Source organism: Grampus griseus (assembly GCF_964374135.1).
Source record: "Grampus griseus genome assembly, chromosome: 2".
NCBI classification, from domain to species: Eukaryota; Metazoa; Chordata; class Mammalia; order Artiodactyla; family Delphinidae; genus Grampus; species Grampus griseus.
The window spans coordinates 91488666-91504778 of NC_139018.1; the positions used below are offsets into that span (position 1 = coordinate 91488666).

Consider the following 16113-nt stretch of genomic DNA (forward strand, 5'->3'; position numbering starts at 1 on the left):
TTGGTCATACTCATTTTAAAAAATGTGTGATGATCCATGAGAAATAGGACTTTGTAAACAGATCTAGACTTTTAAACTTCTACATTTTAGAAAGTATTATTGAAGAAGTAAAGAGTGGGTTTATTTGGACTTCTAAAAGCCCAGCACACACCAAACGCTGAACTATTTTCCGAATGAAAGAATAAGAAATTCTAAACCACTAGTGTCTATATGTAAGGCAGGTGGAAGATTTTCAAATATATTGTCCTACAGCAAGCAATTGAGTATGTAGTGGAATGAGATATTCACTTAGCTTTCTGATGCTTTTTTTTAATACCTAAAAATAAGAATTTCAAAGGAGATGCCATTTATAATTTTAACTCCTTACAAGTGACGTATACTATTTAAAACATGTTCTCAAATAATGTGTACTAATTTAAAATATTTTCTCAATTAATATGAAGTTTGCGTTAATATAATTAATATGTACAAGAGTTTCTTGAAGACTGCATATGTAACATGTAATCTGAGTAATCTGAGTTTCCCCTTTTAGGGGCCTTTCTAAAGCAAGACCTAGAGCTCAAGAAATACAAGTTCATTTCTACCTAATGTCATGAGATACAGAACTGGCAGATTAAATCTCAAGAACATCTAGTCCTTCTGCGGTAATGGATTGCCACAGCTTTTGTAAGCAAATCATCCAAGTTCCTTTGAATTTACTTAAGAGACATCTTAGAGGGCCGTCTAGAAACTGTCTCTCTAGACAGTACAATTTTAACCCCAGGACTTCTTGAACCAAATGCTCAGTAGAAAAAAAGTCTACACTTTTTAATATAAGGATAATTAAGTGATATTTATATACTCATTTCCCACTTTTAGAAATTCATTTAGTTATGAAGTATAATAAGTAGGTCCAGACACAATGGGCAACCGACACAAAACTCTATACTGAGAACATAAGCTGGGCCTCCCTGAATAATCGGAATTCTGAGAAACCAATTATGATTTTTCCATATGCTGAAGTAAACAGGGTCTGTATCATTGTGCATAAGAAGTTAACTCAATTTTGGAATTAGATTAAATCTGTAACTTCCTTTTTTTTTTTTACATGGGTTTTATATTATAGCATAAGAAAATAAAATTTGAACTATAAGTCACTGGAGTGTTTGGCATAGGAATGAATTTTGCTGTATTTGGACAAAGAGGACCTGTCACTGGGTCTCTCACACCATTATCTATAGTCAGGTGGACCACAGTGACTTGGATGCTTCAAACCAGCAGATAAAGGTTACCTCTAGGGCTTTAGTAGATGGCATAAACATCTCCCAAGAAGATTTTTCTTTCGTTTATGCTTAGCTTTAGGATAGTATTAAAATCTATTTAATGCTTAACAGTGACTACACGGGAGAGGCAAGTGACTCAGGAAGTCCTGAGATGTAGAAAAAGAAAATCCGTGACAGAGTGAACATTTTGCCATATAAAATTCAGAAATCAAAGGCACGCTGAAATGATCCAGGGATGACCGCATTGATGACATTCATTGTAATTCTGTCAGTGGAACTCTGTGCTCCTGAAAATGCATCCTTTTGACCTAACAGAAGAGTAATCAACCACTGAAACCACTGTACCTTTGAAGAAAGGCTTTCCATTTGTAATTTCTTTTGTGGCGAATCCGGGTCCTCTGGGACAGAGTTCCTCGTACTCAGGTGTGTTCCTCAGGGGACACTCCTCGCACTCCTCGGTCCCCCAGGCTGCCCCGACGGAGCAGCAGCAGGCGTCCATGCGGTGGCGGCCAACCACGGGCAAGGTGCACTCCTCATCCTCGTACCCCAGGAAGCAGGTTTCCAGGCGGATATCTGCCAGAGGGAACGAACGGAGGGAAGCTGAGGAGAGCTGCTGTGTTCTCACTGCCGCAAACTGCCAATGTTGTGTTAGGCAAAGCACAGGACACATAACGATTTACTACAAACTTATTGACTGAAATTAATTTTTTTCCCTCCAAGGAACCTAGGCTTGGTGGTGGGTTTTCCTTCTTTTTTTTTACGGTACGCAGGCCTCTCACTGTTGTGGCCTCTCCCGTTGCGGAGCACAGGCTCTGGACGTGCAGGCTCAGTGGCCATGGCTCACAGGCCCAGCCGCTCTGTGGCACGTGGGATCTTCCAGGACCGGGGCACGAACCTGCGTCCCCTGCATCGGCAGGCGGACTCTCAACCACTGCGCCACCAGGGAAGCCCGGTTTTCCTTCTTAATAAAGACTCTTAGCTGGCAGCTCTTACTTATGTGCACCTCTTCTTGTGGCAAGTATCCTTTGAACTCTAGTTATTTTCTGATAATTCTACATAAGGAGCAGTATTCAAAGAAATCCTGCAATGCTCTTTTGGGAGATGGTTTCTCCCTGTACCTATTTTCTCCCTATGCCTATTACCAGTGCATGCACTTCATGATGTCTTGACGTCTCTCTAGCTGAAAGCCAACTGCAGTCTTTATTGTTGGAGAACATCTCAGCTAGCACCAGCACCTTTTTCTCAGATCCACTTCATTTTTGGAGAGGTGGAATAGTAAACTCTGAAATGAGGACTGCCCTACTTGTGATTAAAGAGGAAAAAACAGCAAAGAAAAGCCATCCACTCCTCTTCTCAAGTATTTCTTTCACCTCAACATGTGCTTTTGTGCACACTCTTCTGGTTACTTGTGGGAGTGTGAGCTTCCTTTAATGTTAGAAAGCTACTGGAGCCTTCTGAGCAACTTCACATCTGGGTTGCCTCTATTAATTAAGATGGTTAATTTCAAAATGAATCCTAAACTAAACACTGGAGCATGTTTCAACTGAAGAACCTGGAAAAGCGTTCTCATTACATGCTGATACCTCCTAAACAAAGAAGCTGAGACTCAGAATAGGATTAACTGACATCCATAGTTATGAAAAGACTCTAGCCTCTGAATTCCAGCTTTTCTATTCTGTATTGCTTACATTATAAACCATAAAGTTTTATATTTAAAGGCTGATTAATCCTAATTCATAAAGGATGCAAATCCCTTAACTGCATGCCACTCTTTCAAGCACCTACAGTGGTCCTTCACTAAAGATGCTCTTCAGAGTGGTTTCAGATATACAACATAGCTGAGCATCACTTCCAGAGTCACGGACTCTGAAACCGGTGATCCAAAGGACATATTCCTGGCAGTCAGAAGCCATAGTAGTAACACCAGAATAAGCCTAAGACCCCGCAAGCATGACTGTGGGATCTCAAATCTGCTGCCACTGTGAGTCCACAGGGCGGCTTTCTAAGAATTCAGGGTTTGGTGTAAAGTCTCTTCCACATCATTGTCACTTGGGTTCTAGCAGTCGTCATGGAGAATCTCATCATGGCTGATATTGACAACAGCTTTCGTTCCCTCAGGTTCACTCCTCAGGCTGTTACACTCTTCAGTCCTGATACCCACAAGAGTTTCCTGCAAAGACCTGTCCTTCTGGCTTACAGCAGCCCTGCCTAGGAGGCTAAGGCTACAGTTTCCAATTAAGCAAAATTGTTCTACTTACCAGTCACCTAGAATTCTCTGTCCATGGCCCATGGAGGGCAGATTTAAGAGCTCTATTGTTATCCATCACAGTTATTGTTCTAAAGAACTAAAGTTCCTCTTCACTGACATGTTCTCTACTCTTTTATAAAGAATTAATAAAGAGCTGAGTCAGGAAGGCTATTTGCCAAGGAAACCACAATGCATCCTAATAGAAATGCTGAATTTGGGATGTGTGTGTGTCTGTACTTAGAACCAAATATTCAGCTCTATCTTGCTAACTGAGTTTTTAATAATCATTAAGAAATATTCATTAGAAAAATAATGAACAGTATTTACCTAGGCAAATCCTCCCTGTGGCATCCAAAGTCATCCCACTGGGACACTGACACTTAAATGATCCCTTAGAGTTAACACATAAGCCATTTTTGCATACTCCTGGGAACACTTCACATTCATCTATATCTATGAAGGAAAAAAAAGCATGAAGTTAATATATCTGTATAACATCATTCTACTTCATTCCATTCATGGAGTCATATTATTACCACAACTGAAAATATCATTTTAAACCTGATAAGTTTACAAAACTAGTTTGCCTCCAAATAATTCATGTAGAATTTCTGGGATGTTTGAAAAGCAACCAGACTGAACCCACCTATTACCAAAGATATAACAGTTTCTCCATCAGTCTCAGGGAGTAATTTTTGAGTTGTAAAGACACGGAGCTGGTGGGAGTTCTTGGGGACAGGTCTGGGTACTATAGACATCTCAGGTAAGGCTCCCAGGGGCCGTACAATTAGCTTTATGAGACCAGAGGGCTGCAAGTGAGGAGAGAAGCCTGGTCTTCCAAACTAGCAAAGAAGAAGTAGCTTGAAGATGAGCATAGAAAACAAATCCATCATCGAGGAATATGTGGGGCCAGTCAAGAGTCTCCTTTGAGAAGTGCTGAGACATCCCAAGAAAGTGTGTATCTAGTTCTAACTCAGCAATGGTCTCAGGCTGTTCTGTCAAAGCCTTGGTGGTCCCAGCTTGAGTGGTGGAAGATGCTCATGTTCATTCATTCATCATTCATTGCATCTGTCTCAAATGTACTAGTCCTTCCCAGTCTGCTTAATGGAGAGCATTATGTTCTCTGCACATTTTTGGGGGAAAAATATTCACCATCAAGTTAACCCAAAGAAAGGCACTTACTTGCCAATGCCAAAAAAGGGGAGCGTTAGTCAAGAAACTCACACACACTGTGTCTCTATTTAGAAGAAATAACTTTCCAAGCCAGGGATGTTGAAAAAGATATTCTAAATCTTTCCTCATAAGAGAAATAAATTGGGAGGGGGAAATTTACCTTCTTTGGATTGTTTTGTTTTGTTTTGTTCTGACCACTTGTGTACCAAAATGTGCTGCTGAGGTCAGATAACTTATTAACAGTGGGTCTGGACCAGAGACAGGCCAAAGGATTCAGTCATCATTTGGAAAGCAAGACCTTGGGTGGGGGATGTAGTGTTCCTCTTTATTTTAACTGAGAAAAAAAGTTCATTTCATTCCACATATGGGACTAATTGCTGTTTTAAAAATTTTTCAGCTGCTGTGTCATGTCAGGTTGTGTTAGTCACCCTGACCTATGTCTATCTGGGACTCCATGAGAAAAAAATCACAGGAAACTGGAGAGAATCCATATAGACTTTCAAAAACGAGGCAATAGAGTATGTCCTTCTCATCATCTGTGACCATGAAACAAACAAACAACAACAACAACGACGAAAAACCAGGACAAACCAAAAAAATTGCAAATTTTATAGCCTCATCAAAAACTTCCTTTTCTGTCTTCCTCATAGGTAGCAGTTTGAAATTGTAGTCACTCAAAACTATGGTCAACCTAAAGCATTTTCAGCCACCCTGCCCTTTGGCCACAGTGATCTGACGCTGGCAATAGCATATATGCTTGTGAAATTCACGTCTGTTACGTTCGGCAGTTCTCATTATTTTTTTTCCCCTGCTACACATTTTTCTCACTGGGAAGTTATATGACAGCTTTATCCAGTCCAAGTTAACACAAGCATTCTTCATGCACACAGAAATTTATGATTTATAAATAATCATAAATACCTTCACACTGTGTTCCTTTAATTCTTGAATAGCCTTTACCACATATGGGATCTGTACCAAAAAACAAACAAAAAGCAAAAAACAAATCTGAGATAACATCCAGACTTTGTATGACACGGTATAAGAAACACGAAAGAGGACCTTTAACACGAAATCGATTTTATTGCTATGAATAAGTCTGAGACGACAAAGTGTCTCTGAGATTGCATAGGTGAAGGAGAAGAATGAAATGTCTCCTTGAATAAAGCTCAATTCATCTGAGATATCCTAAAAGACCCAAAGGTACCCTAAAGATCAAACTAAGGTGATGACTAAGAAGGAAATTGACTCGATTTCTCTCTTGCTATTAGCCCTAAAATATGAATCACACTATAGGATTACTGTAACATGGATGTGGAAAACAAAGTCTAGAACTGGAAGGTCTCTTGCCCTGCAGCACTCCCACTACATAAATGCACACATCTATATATCTAAACATTGAATCAGCAAGGCTCTCAAACCTCAGCTTTGCAACAACTTTAGTTTAGTGATGAACAGTGGTGCATTTACATCAATCATGTTGCGGGGAAGAAAATCTGAGCCTGTAAAAAGTTCAGGACCCCTAATCATGAGGTTCCTGAGAGAGCCAATAGAAACTGCTGATCTAGGAAAGCAACTCCAGGTAACTACATTACAGCGTGGTGATGGAAAACAATAAATTAACCAAATCACATAAAATTCTTGTCCTTGACACTTCCCTTAGTTTCCTATTCAGCCACATGTTTCATTGAGGTCATCAGAATGAAATCTTCTAAAATGCTTGTGTGAACCTAAATGAACAAAGTTCTCGGCTTCCCCTTTCCGAGCAAAGTGCCCAGTGGGCACAGGAGCTGCAGCACCTGCTTCTCTTACCAACTTGGCATGGGGTGCACGGACTCCCCCAGGCAGCACCAAGGGACGAACAACACTGGGACTTTAACGTGGCTCCATTGATGTTGATCTCACATCGCCCATCAATGACAGTCTGCCAACAAGTGCCCTTGATGGTTTCTGCAGGGGCAAAGGGGTGATGATATTTAATAGACCATAGAATCTATATCAAAAATTCAAACATGTACATTGGAATTACAGCAAGAATAGCATCATGAAACAAGGAATAATGATCGTTTAAAACTTTGTTCTTCCATACTGAAACCCTTTTGCAATAAAAGCAGACATTAAATACAGCAGCACTGATAAACATAGGAAAATCATTCTCAGAAAGACAAATACCTATGCAGATGGTTTTTGTTGGATCCAAAGTACTTTCGGAAGAACATTCGCAAATAAAAGAGCCCGGGCTGTTCTTGCAGACTCCATTAATGCAAGGACTTGATTCACATTCATCGATGTCTGAAACAAAAACAGGTCTACATTACTGCTAAAAACTAGTCTTGGGCACAAATGAATATTTAAACTTTGGTCTCATTTGCTACCACATATTCTTCATTAGATAGTAAAGCTGACCTAGATAGATTTTTTTTTTCTAGGCCAGATGGAATGCCAAAAATAGTAACTGAGCACATCTCTATGTTCAGCACATGGCTGAATCTTTTTATTCAGAAAACCTGGAGCAAATGTAAGTGTGATTTCTGAATTACTAACTCAAATAGCACATATCTAGTATTTTCTTCATCTATTAAATGATGGCAAATAAAATGCCAATTGTAGGCAAATACAAAGTGAATACTTTTAAATGGCATTTGAATGCAAAATAAATGGCAAATAAAATACCAATTGCAGGTAAGTACCATCAGTAGCTTACAAAGTGCATAGGAGTGTCATTTAGGATCACAGAATCTCAACGAAGTGACACAACTGTCTAAAATAGAAGTGACTCTAATTTACCTTCGTGGTTTTCCAGTGGCATTCCAAAAGGCAGCAAAGTACATGGTATAAGAACAAAAATACATCTTACCTTCACAAGTTTTTAGGTCAGGTTTGTATATAAATCCCTTGGGGCAGGTACAGACAAAACTTCCAGGAGTATTTCTACATTGTCCATTGTCACAGAGTAGACTATTCAATACACATTCATTAATATCTGGAAAACCAAAAAACATAAACTTTTAAAAGATCCCATCCTTTGCATGCAACTTCTTTGCATTTTTAGGCTAAGTTTTTAAGGTCATAATGATATGATTAATTCAAGGAAAGAGGCAGAGCTCCTCTACCATTGATCTTTGCTGAAATTACCTATTTTAGGAAAATAGGGGCTTGAGCTGATTATCTATACTAGGTATCTACAAAGTCTAAAGTCACCAGACACTATTGAATTCTCTTCTTTCTTTAGCAGGAAGAAAACCTAGATTTGCTGGAAATCATTAATATTTATATAATTGTTTCACTGTGCCAGAATTAAAAGGACTAATCCTATTGTTTTAAGGAACTAAATAAATATTTAGAGAGTATGGTCCATTTTTGATAAGTATTAGTTCCAGGATGGGTGTCTCTTCTTTAGAATAATTTAAGTGGTCTCCAGTTATGTTTATAAAGTATGAAGCAATCTGCAGAGTTTGTAATTGTCATGAGGAATTTAGACTCGAGATTCAGAGAGCTGAGGAAAATTCCTTGCTTTCAGCTGAATCATAGGCAAGTCTGATGCAAAACCAAACTTTCGATATGTATAACTTAGATAATTTAGGAAATGTAGAACTTAAACAGTTTGTTACACCTCTTTGAGCTAAAGTACATCACTCAGCCCACAAAATAGACTGCATATTCACAAGAGACGTTTTATACATTGAGAGATTCTGCTTAGATTACCATTTGACAAGCCAGTAGCCCTTACATAAAGGATACATAAATTCAGCACTGGAGAGCTGCATAGGTTCACAGCAGTAAATATACTTAAATCAGCAACTAACAGTTGTTCCTCGGTATCTGCAGGGGATTGGTTCCAGGACACCCCCCGCACCAGGTTACCAAAATCTGTGGATGCTCAAGCCCCTTATATAAAATGGCATAGTGTTGGCATCTAACCTATGCACATCCTCCCATATACTTTAAATCATCTCTAGATTACTTATAATACCTGACACAATGTAAATGCTATGTAAATAGTTGCTGGTGTATGGCAAATTCAAGTTTTGCTTTGGGGAACTTTCTGGAATTTTTTTTCAAATATTTTCAATCTGAGGTTGGTTAGACACGTGAATGCAAAACCCGCAGATATGGAGGGCTGTGTTTACAAAGTTCTTAAAATATGGGAAAATCAAGTATAAAGTTATGTATTGTCTGAGCAAATAGCATGCTGAGAATTCTTTCAAAATCATATAAGGAATGCTACTACTTCCCAAAAAGGTCACTATGGCAATTCTTAAACTTTGATGATGTCAGAAGAATCTGGAACTTTAATCTGAGGAACTGAAGATTAAGATATAAAATAGCCAGTCCCTGGAACTCTGTGGGAAGTGGCTGGAGCGGATCTTTGATTCCTAGCTTCACACCTCTGAACATAATCTGAAACATGAACATACTTCTGACCTGATGATAATGGGTCCAACTTTGGAGTAGACACTAAAGCACTGAAGGAAGAATCCCTTCTGCCTCCCAAACTCTCCCTTTTGCGTGATTTTTGGATGAAGCTAAAACATCTCTGTGCCTTTCTGGCCTGCCCAGATAAATAATGATTTTTCATGTCTGCCAATGTAGAGAGGCTCCTACAGGAAAATGAAATAGTAAAACTTTTTTTTGAGTTGAGTCTAGTTTGAAAGTACCATGTATGCTCACATAACAACTGTACCCCCAAAAAAGGGGCCCTAAAATTAAGGGTGTGAGAGAGAAAGAAATCATTTTTCAAAATTCAACTGTAGACCATAAAGAAGGAAGGGCCAGGTTTAGGCCAGCAATAAAAGTTAGGGAGAGAAAAAGAAACCTGCAGTCGAAAGAAGAGGGTTTTGTGATAAACCTGTGGGATCCCATGACCTGCTTCCATCCTCCATTTTTTTAGGTACTTGCTTAGCCTGAAACTCAGGTGAAAGCTGATTTAAATGGGGGGGGAGAGAAGATACTTTGATTTACTGTGAGTTCTTTTTATGTGAGTACAAATGCCACATAGTTAGAAGGAAAGCAGGTGAAAATGCTCAAAGTAAGATTTCTGCTGTTTTGAAAATAACTGCTACATCTACTTTGTGCATAATGACAATTAGCAGCGCCCTAATAGCAAAGGCATCTAGTAGGGGCAGCACTCGGCTTCAACCTGTGCAATTAGGGAACTGCACGCTGTATGAGAGGGACAGTTGCCATGTTCCATCCTTTACATAGTTAAACAAAAGATATAACTTGTCAGGATTCAGCTATGCTGACACCCAAAGTGTAGCGCATCCATTTACCCAGTCCTTTAAGCTACTCAAGAGCAGTTTCCCTCAAGCAACAAAAGAAAGAATGCATGATGCATGAAATGTCTTAGAAAACAGGTGAAACATCTTACCAACACAATTTTTCCCAGATGAATCCACTTCATATCCTGAATTGCAAATACATTTGTAGGTCCCACGGAGATTTTCACAAATTCCATTTGGGCAGATATCAGGGTCTAATGCACATTCATTTATATCTACACCACAAAAAAATTCAAAATCAATTAACATTCTAAAGTAAACATCAAATGAGCTATCAAAAAATAACATTACAATAACTGTAAAGACCTTAGGACCTCATGAAAATAAAGTTTCTCCTTGATGAGAAAGTTGATCCCTTTTTCTCACTACAAGGTAGTCTGACTCAAGTCTTCCTTCCACCAGTCCCTGAGAGGAACTTGGCATCTGAGCTAGAACTACAAGATTACAAATCCTTAATCAAGAGGAGAACTCCTGGACTTCTTCTTGTACAAACATCAAGGTGGAAAGGTTGATCAAATACAGAGCCCAGGTTCCTACAACTGCTCTCCCTGCCATCAGCCTGTCCTTCTTCAGTCTACATTCTACACTGCCACCAGACTTAATGGCCTCAAAACAAGGTGACTGTGTCATTCTCATGGTTCAGACTTTCGTAGGTTCGACAGTATTCTCAAGATTAAATTAAACTATGAACTCTTTATTCACTTTAAATCTCTTACTCTGCCATAAACACATCATGCCCTCTTCACTCTGCATGGGGAATGTCTGGAGCAAACCTACACGTTGGTCCGAAGCTTGCTCAACCACCACCTGCTCTGGAAAAGCCTCTGCTACTCTGTCCAGATGAGGCTGGGTCCTCCTCTTCCGTTTGCTGACAGCCTGAGGAGAGCTCTAATAGTCAAGGGTGATGCCGAGTGACAGTCAGTGAGTGGCTAGTCTCAAATCTTGTTGCCCGACTCTTCTATAAATCAAGGTTGACCTTTTTTTTTTTCCTTATCCAGGTACCTATCACAACTTATTTATTCCCCACTAACTCCTTATTCATTATACATTTCCTTACTTGTCCTCTTTTCTCCTCCAAATATCCACCTCGCCCTTTCTTTATCCACACATAGTAATGAAATCAATCAAGAGAATGAACTGACAATCAATTGAGTCAGTCTATTTTTTCCCAGAACTCTCTTGAATCAAATCATTTAGTTTTTTATTAGTAAAGTAATCCCTTCCTCTTACTTGTCACCCATTTTTACACTTGTTCCAATTCTCCCGTTTAATTTCTTTTATGGTACCAGTGTTTCTCTACTTCTAACTTCTACACTTAAACATTTCATTTTCTTCCAACTCAGTTCATTGCTATCACCACCTGCTACAAAACACAAGATGGCTCGCTACTGCCATCTGAGAATGACTGAGCACTTGACCATTAAGAAAGTGTTCAAAATGTGCATAGGTTCAGTTGAGCTCGTAACCCTGAATTGTACTCGATAGTGGTAGATCCACAGGAGGGCCGGGCTGCCCCTTCTCAGGAACGAGCCACCATGGTCACTGTATCTCGTTCACATCAGTGACCCTGGGAGAGCACCCAACCCTTCAGTAATGAGTGCCACACCCACACCCAGCAATGCCAGGACCCGCTGTGCCACAGCTGTTCTGCCACTGGGGGCTTCTAAGTGTCCCAGGTAGATCAACGCGGTGATGGCCAGAGAGGGGGGTCGGACCAGATTGGTGTAAAGGGACCAAGTGGAAACCCACAGGAAGGCCCAGTGCTGCCTCTGCACATGCTTAGTAAATTTCAAAACAAGTCCTTACCACTGCCTGCTGACGTCATTCCTGGCCCACTGCTGCAGAGCGCCTGATATTCCGCTGCAATAAATTAACAGATAGTAAATGATTCCCTTGTTTGCAGAACAGGTCGATCCTGCCCTTGGCTTTGCGCACATCATTTCCTCCAAAGTGAGTGGAACTGAAATAAAGTGGTAAAGGAAAAGGAGGCATCTCCTAGGGGAGTCACACCAGGCTCCTATTTTAAAGGCTCCGCAATCACCGTGGAAAACGACTTATAAGGATATAGGCGAGTTCCAGCAATTCCTCGTGTAAGCACTTTCGGAAAAGGTGTTTTTCCTATGGCTTGATTTTTTTCACCAGGGAACACTTTACACTTACAGTGAAATGTGTCTGTTAAAATGTGGTTTCTTAACTGTTAATAAAACTCTCTCCCACCATCTTGGAAATAAATTCTTTTCTTAGTTCGAGCTATTTTTTTCAGTACAATCAAGTTCTTAACGTGTTCTCATTTCTCTCTGCAAATTCTCTAGCCTCCCCTCACAAGAATAACACGGTATCTACACTTGCATTTACGTGTATTTTTAAAGTTAATATTTATCAGGATGCCAGATTCATTCTATTATATAAATCCATAGGAAATGTATTGCATAATGTTAAAACTGGATCTTACTGAAGAAATGGAGGTATAGAGAATATGTTCCCAAATTTGTGATGGAATCAGATTTCTATTTCTTAAAATTGATGCAATGCTTTATACGCAATTCCAACAATATTTAGATAAACCTAAGAGTGAATGATGGAAATGGAGAACTAATAGGAACCACACTTAATCCCAGGAAAAGAAACGAAGTTTCCCTTAGTTGCCCATGGTTTCTGGCAACTACAGAATCTCATGGTCAAATGCAGATCAGTTGTGCTTAGGTGGCAGGAGAAGTGAATATTAGGGATGCGGCTTTTTTACATAGGCCACCTGTACCTCGGTGCTGAAGCAGATAGTTCCTATACCTCCACATTCTAGAAAATTGCATTCCTGATGACAGGGGATGCAAAGGAGTTATAATTGTTTATAGATTAAAAGATGAAGGTTGACTCCTTCAGAGCCTCTGTCTTCTACCAAACATAAATTTGAGAAAAGAGGTGAAATCCCTTAATTTTTAAATCATCTTAAAAGGATCCAAAAAGGGAAAAAATGGGAAGGTGGCTGCCACTGTGTTTGAAAGCCAGGGACTGGCAGCAGAAAGAAATACATCCTCTTTATTCTCTCACATCAGCAATAAATTAAAGCACTTGTGAAACAGTGTAAGTAATAAATCAGGAAAAACAAAATCATGCCAGTTTTGCTGAAAGCAATTTTATAATTAATTGGTGTTAAATTAGCTGATGCTTAGCCTACACGGAAGCAAATTATTGTCATTATTCTTTTCCATTTGGGCAGGATCCGGTACTAGACTCTGTAGTGAATTCAGATCAGCATGGGTTTGAATGCTGATGACAATGCTTATTGCTGAGGGTCTTGGGAGCAAGCCCTTTCCCTCTTCTAGTTCCCTCTTATATAAGTGTAGACAATGATACCCAACTCACATGGTAGTGCTGTAGATTTCCTGAGAGAACATGTAAAGTGCTCAGCCCAACTCAAGCACTTAATAAATGGTAGGTGTTGCTAAGCTAACTCAGTGTTGTGCCATGGAGACAGGGGAATGAGGACAGAAGAGAAAATTCCTAATCATTACTCTCCTGTAGCTTTAACTGACGGATTTCTACAAGGAGTAACTGCTCAGCAGCCAGTGAGATGTATCTGGAAATATAGTTTATTTGACTTCCAGAGCACAAAGATGAACTTTAGATGTTAAGTGGTTAGAATTTCTCATTAAATTGACTAAAGATATTCCTTCTGGATATTTCCAGTCCCCTTTAAAATCCCTCCTCTCTCCTGAAATAAGGGACATCCTACATTTCAATCCTTCATGATTTGGCATTTTCATCTATCAGAGAGGTGGAGAAACCAAACGGGATGGAACTATTTCCACATGTGGACCACTTTTGTGTAAACTGATTCAAATATAAAACAGAAGGTAGTAGAACTGAGCTTCAAAATGTAACTCTCTTTAAGCTTTACTGCTTAAAGAAATTTGGTTTCTTTGGGTCATCTTTTTAATTTCATTTTCCTATGTAGCATAAGAATTCTCTGGAGATGTAATTGGGGGCCAGAGGAAAATGTAAAAACAAAAAACTATATGCACCAAGGATCCTGGATTCTAAGCTTTGGCTATTCTACTCATTCAAGACACGGACAAATCACCTATATCCTTGTACCAGTTTTTAGGATACCCATCTATCTTGTAAATTCAAAGTATGCAAGGAAAGTACTTTGAAAAATTAAAGTAACAAACTTTACTTTAAAAGGATGATATTAATAATATACAACTATAAAGTTGTGTGGAAGTATCTTTTTAGATAGAATTATATTTGTATACTATATAATCGAAGTATTATTGCAAACATATATTTAATTGTTAGTAATCATATATGAAATGACTGGGTGAAGCAGTCATCCAGAATAAAGCTTTCTTTCTTTAACTGGCATTCCCCCATTTTAAAGACTTTTAAAGTCTTCTACTTAACTTTCTCTAACTTCTCATAATACATTTTAATTTCTGTCTGATTGCAAATATTATCATTTTCAAAATGGCAAATGTTTAAAAATTGTGAGCTCGTCTTTAATAGATAGTATCTAGGCCAGAAATGAACTAACTGAATCTTAGAGGTAAACCAACCAATCAGAGCTACACGTTTTCAATATTAGGACTTATTCTATTTTAGGACATTAGAAGTCAACTGTCAAGCTACCTTAAAATTACATTCAAATGTTGACAGTCTATTGCTTTCATTTCAATAAACTATTCTTGCCTTACAAACAGAAATAATTTACAACTGGAGAGGATCTTCTGGATTACCTAAGACAATTCATTTTGTAGATGAAAAAAATGAAGATCCCTTTTCCATATTATTCTATTCCATAATTGTTTACTAATGTAAGCCATCTCAAATCCTTTTGAAATTCGGTGAGAAAGATTCCTAAATAAACAAAAATCCACAAAAAACTGAACCTCCAATTAAGTAATGTGTCTGCCTGTGGCTGGGGAGCAGAATTCTGACTCACTGACAAGTTTTCTTTTCACTATGCCATGTCACTCAAATTGAGAAAAACACTTTTTCCCTAGAGTTGAATAAAATCATTTAGGAAAAGCACACCCTGAAGCAGCCCGAAGGATGTGAACAAAATTCACAAATGGCCTTTTGGAAAAAAGTTGGAAACCTTCAGGTCATCCGAAAATTATTGACTTTTACACTCGGTAGCATCCTGCTTTTATAATAGTTCCTACAAAATGTAAACACTGTGAAGCTACTGTAGAAAACAAGGCAAGTCGCACACACCCTAAAGAGCATGACTATTACGGAGGTGGAGGGGTTCAGATGGGAGGCATGAATGTGCTGCCTAATCCAAGTGATGGCTGGGCCTGTGAGGAACAGCTGAGCAGAGGCTGAGCAGCGCCTGCCAAGACCCCAGCAAGGTACATGGCGCACCTGGAGAGCAGACGCAATCTTCCCCCGTGACTTCCAAAAATGCAAAGACTGCAGATGGTGGCGGAAGGCTGGGAGTACTAGGGCATCCCCGTGACACCACATACCTGAATTCTGTGAAGGACACGGTTGGCAAGGTTCCCCAAAAGCATACTCGGTGCTGGCGCAACAGCACTCAGATTTGGTAACAGCACCAAACAAGGGTTTGACACACTGGCCTCTCTTGTATCCACCGTAGCATGTGCTCCGCATGTGTGTGTCTACACAGGAAGAAGCATCTGTCATCATACTATCGCTTCAAACAGATGGGAACCCCCCAGGTCAAAGTTGAAGCTGGTTTTATTTAGCCATTGTACCTGTTCTAACTCACAGAGAATGCCTCTGGTATTAGGTCCCAATAGAAAACAAAACGAAACAAATCATTCTGCATTCAGCTTCCAAGCACTGGAAACCAATTACTAGCCTCTTCCGGTTCTCTAGGGACTATTATGGTTTACCCAACTGTGAGGTCCTTAAGGGCTAGGATTATACCTCACTCATTTTTTTCTTCCCCAGGAGTGTACAGAGAAGGCACTTAATAAATGTTGAATGAATGATGGATGACCATTCAATCTCACCTTATGATAAATAAGATCTTTATTAGAAATACAGATGACCTCAAAATAAACATGCAATTATTGAATATCTGAATTAGATGTACTTTCAAAAAGGAGGATGTTTAATCTGTAAAAGGTTCATTTATACAAATCTGCAGATATTGGTCTAACTAAGCAGTATCATCTTT

General features: G+C 39.3%; 1 protein-coding gene across 2 annotated transcripts in view; it reads right to left on the minus strand.

Annotated features, from left to right (window-relative positions):
• The window catches only part of FBN1 (fibrillin 1), a gene marked incomplete at its 5' end in the record, with an annotated part of 252802 nt that overhangs the window by 89726 nt on the left and 146963 nt on the right, over nucleotides 1–16113 (minus strand). For both annotated transcript variants that reach the window (XM_082647206.1, XM_082647205.1), the window contains 9 exons: nucleotides 1608–1835; nucleotides 3838–3963; nucleotides 5605–5655; nucleotides 6496–6633; nucleotides 6856–6975; nucleotides 7541–7666; nucleotides 10055–10180; nucleotides 11772–11825; nucleotides 15437–15589. In XM_082647206.1, the coding sequence (XP_082503332.1) occupies nucleotides 1608–1835; nucleotides 3838–3963; nucleotides 5605–5655; nucleotides 6496–6633; nucleotides 6856–6975; nucleotides 7541–7666; nucleotides 10055–10180; nucleotides 11772–11825; nucleotides 15437–15589 (1122 nt within the window). The remainder of the gene's footprint in view (nucleotides 1–1607; nucleotides 1836–3837; nucleotides 3964–5604; nucleotides 5656–6495; nucleotides 6634–6855; nucleotides 6976–7540; nucleotides 7667–10054; nucleotides 10181–11771; nucleotides 11826–15436; nucleotides 15590–16113) is intronic.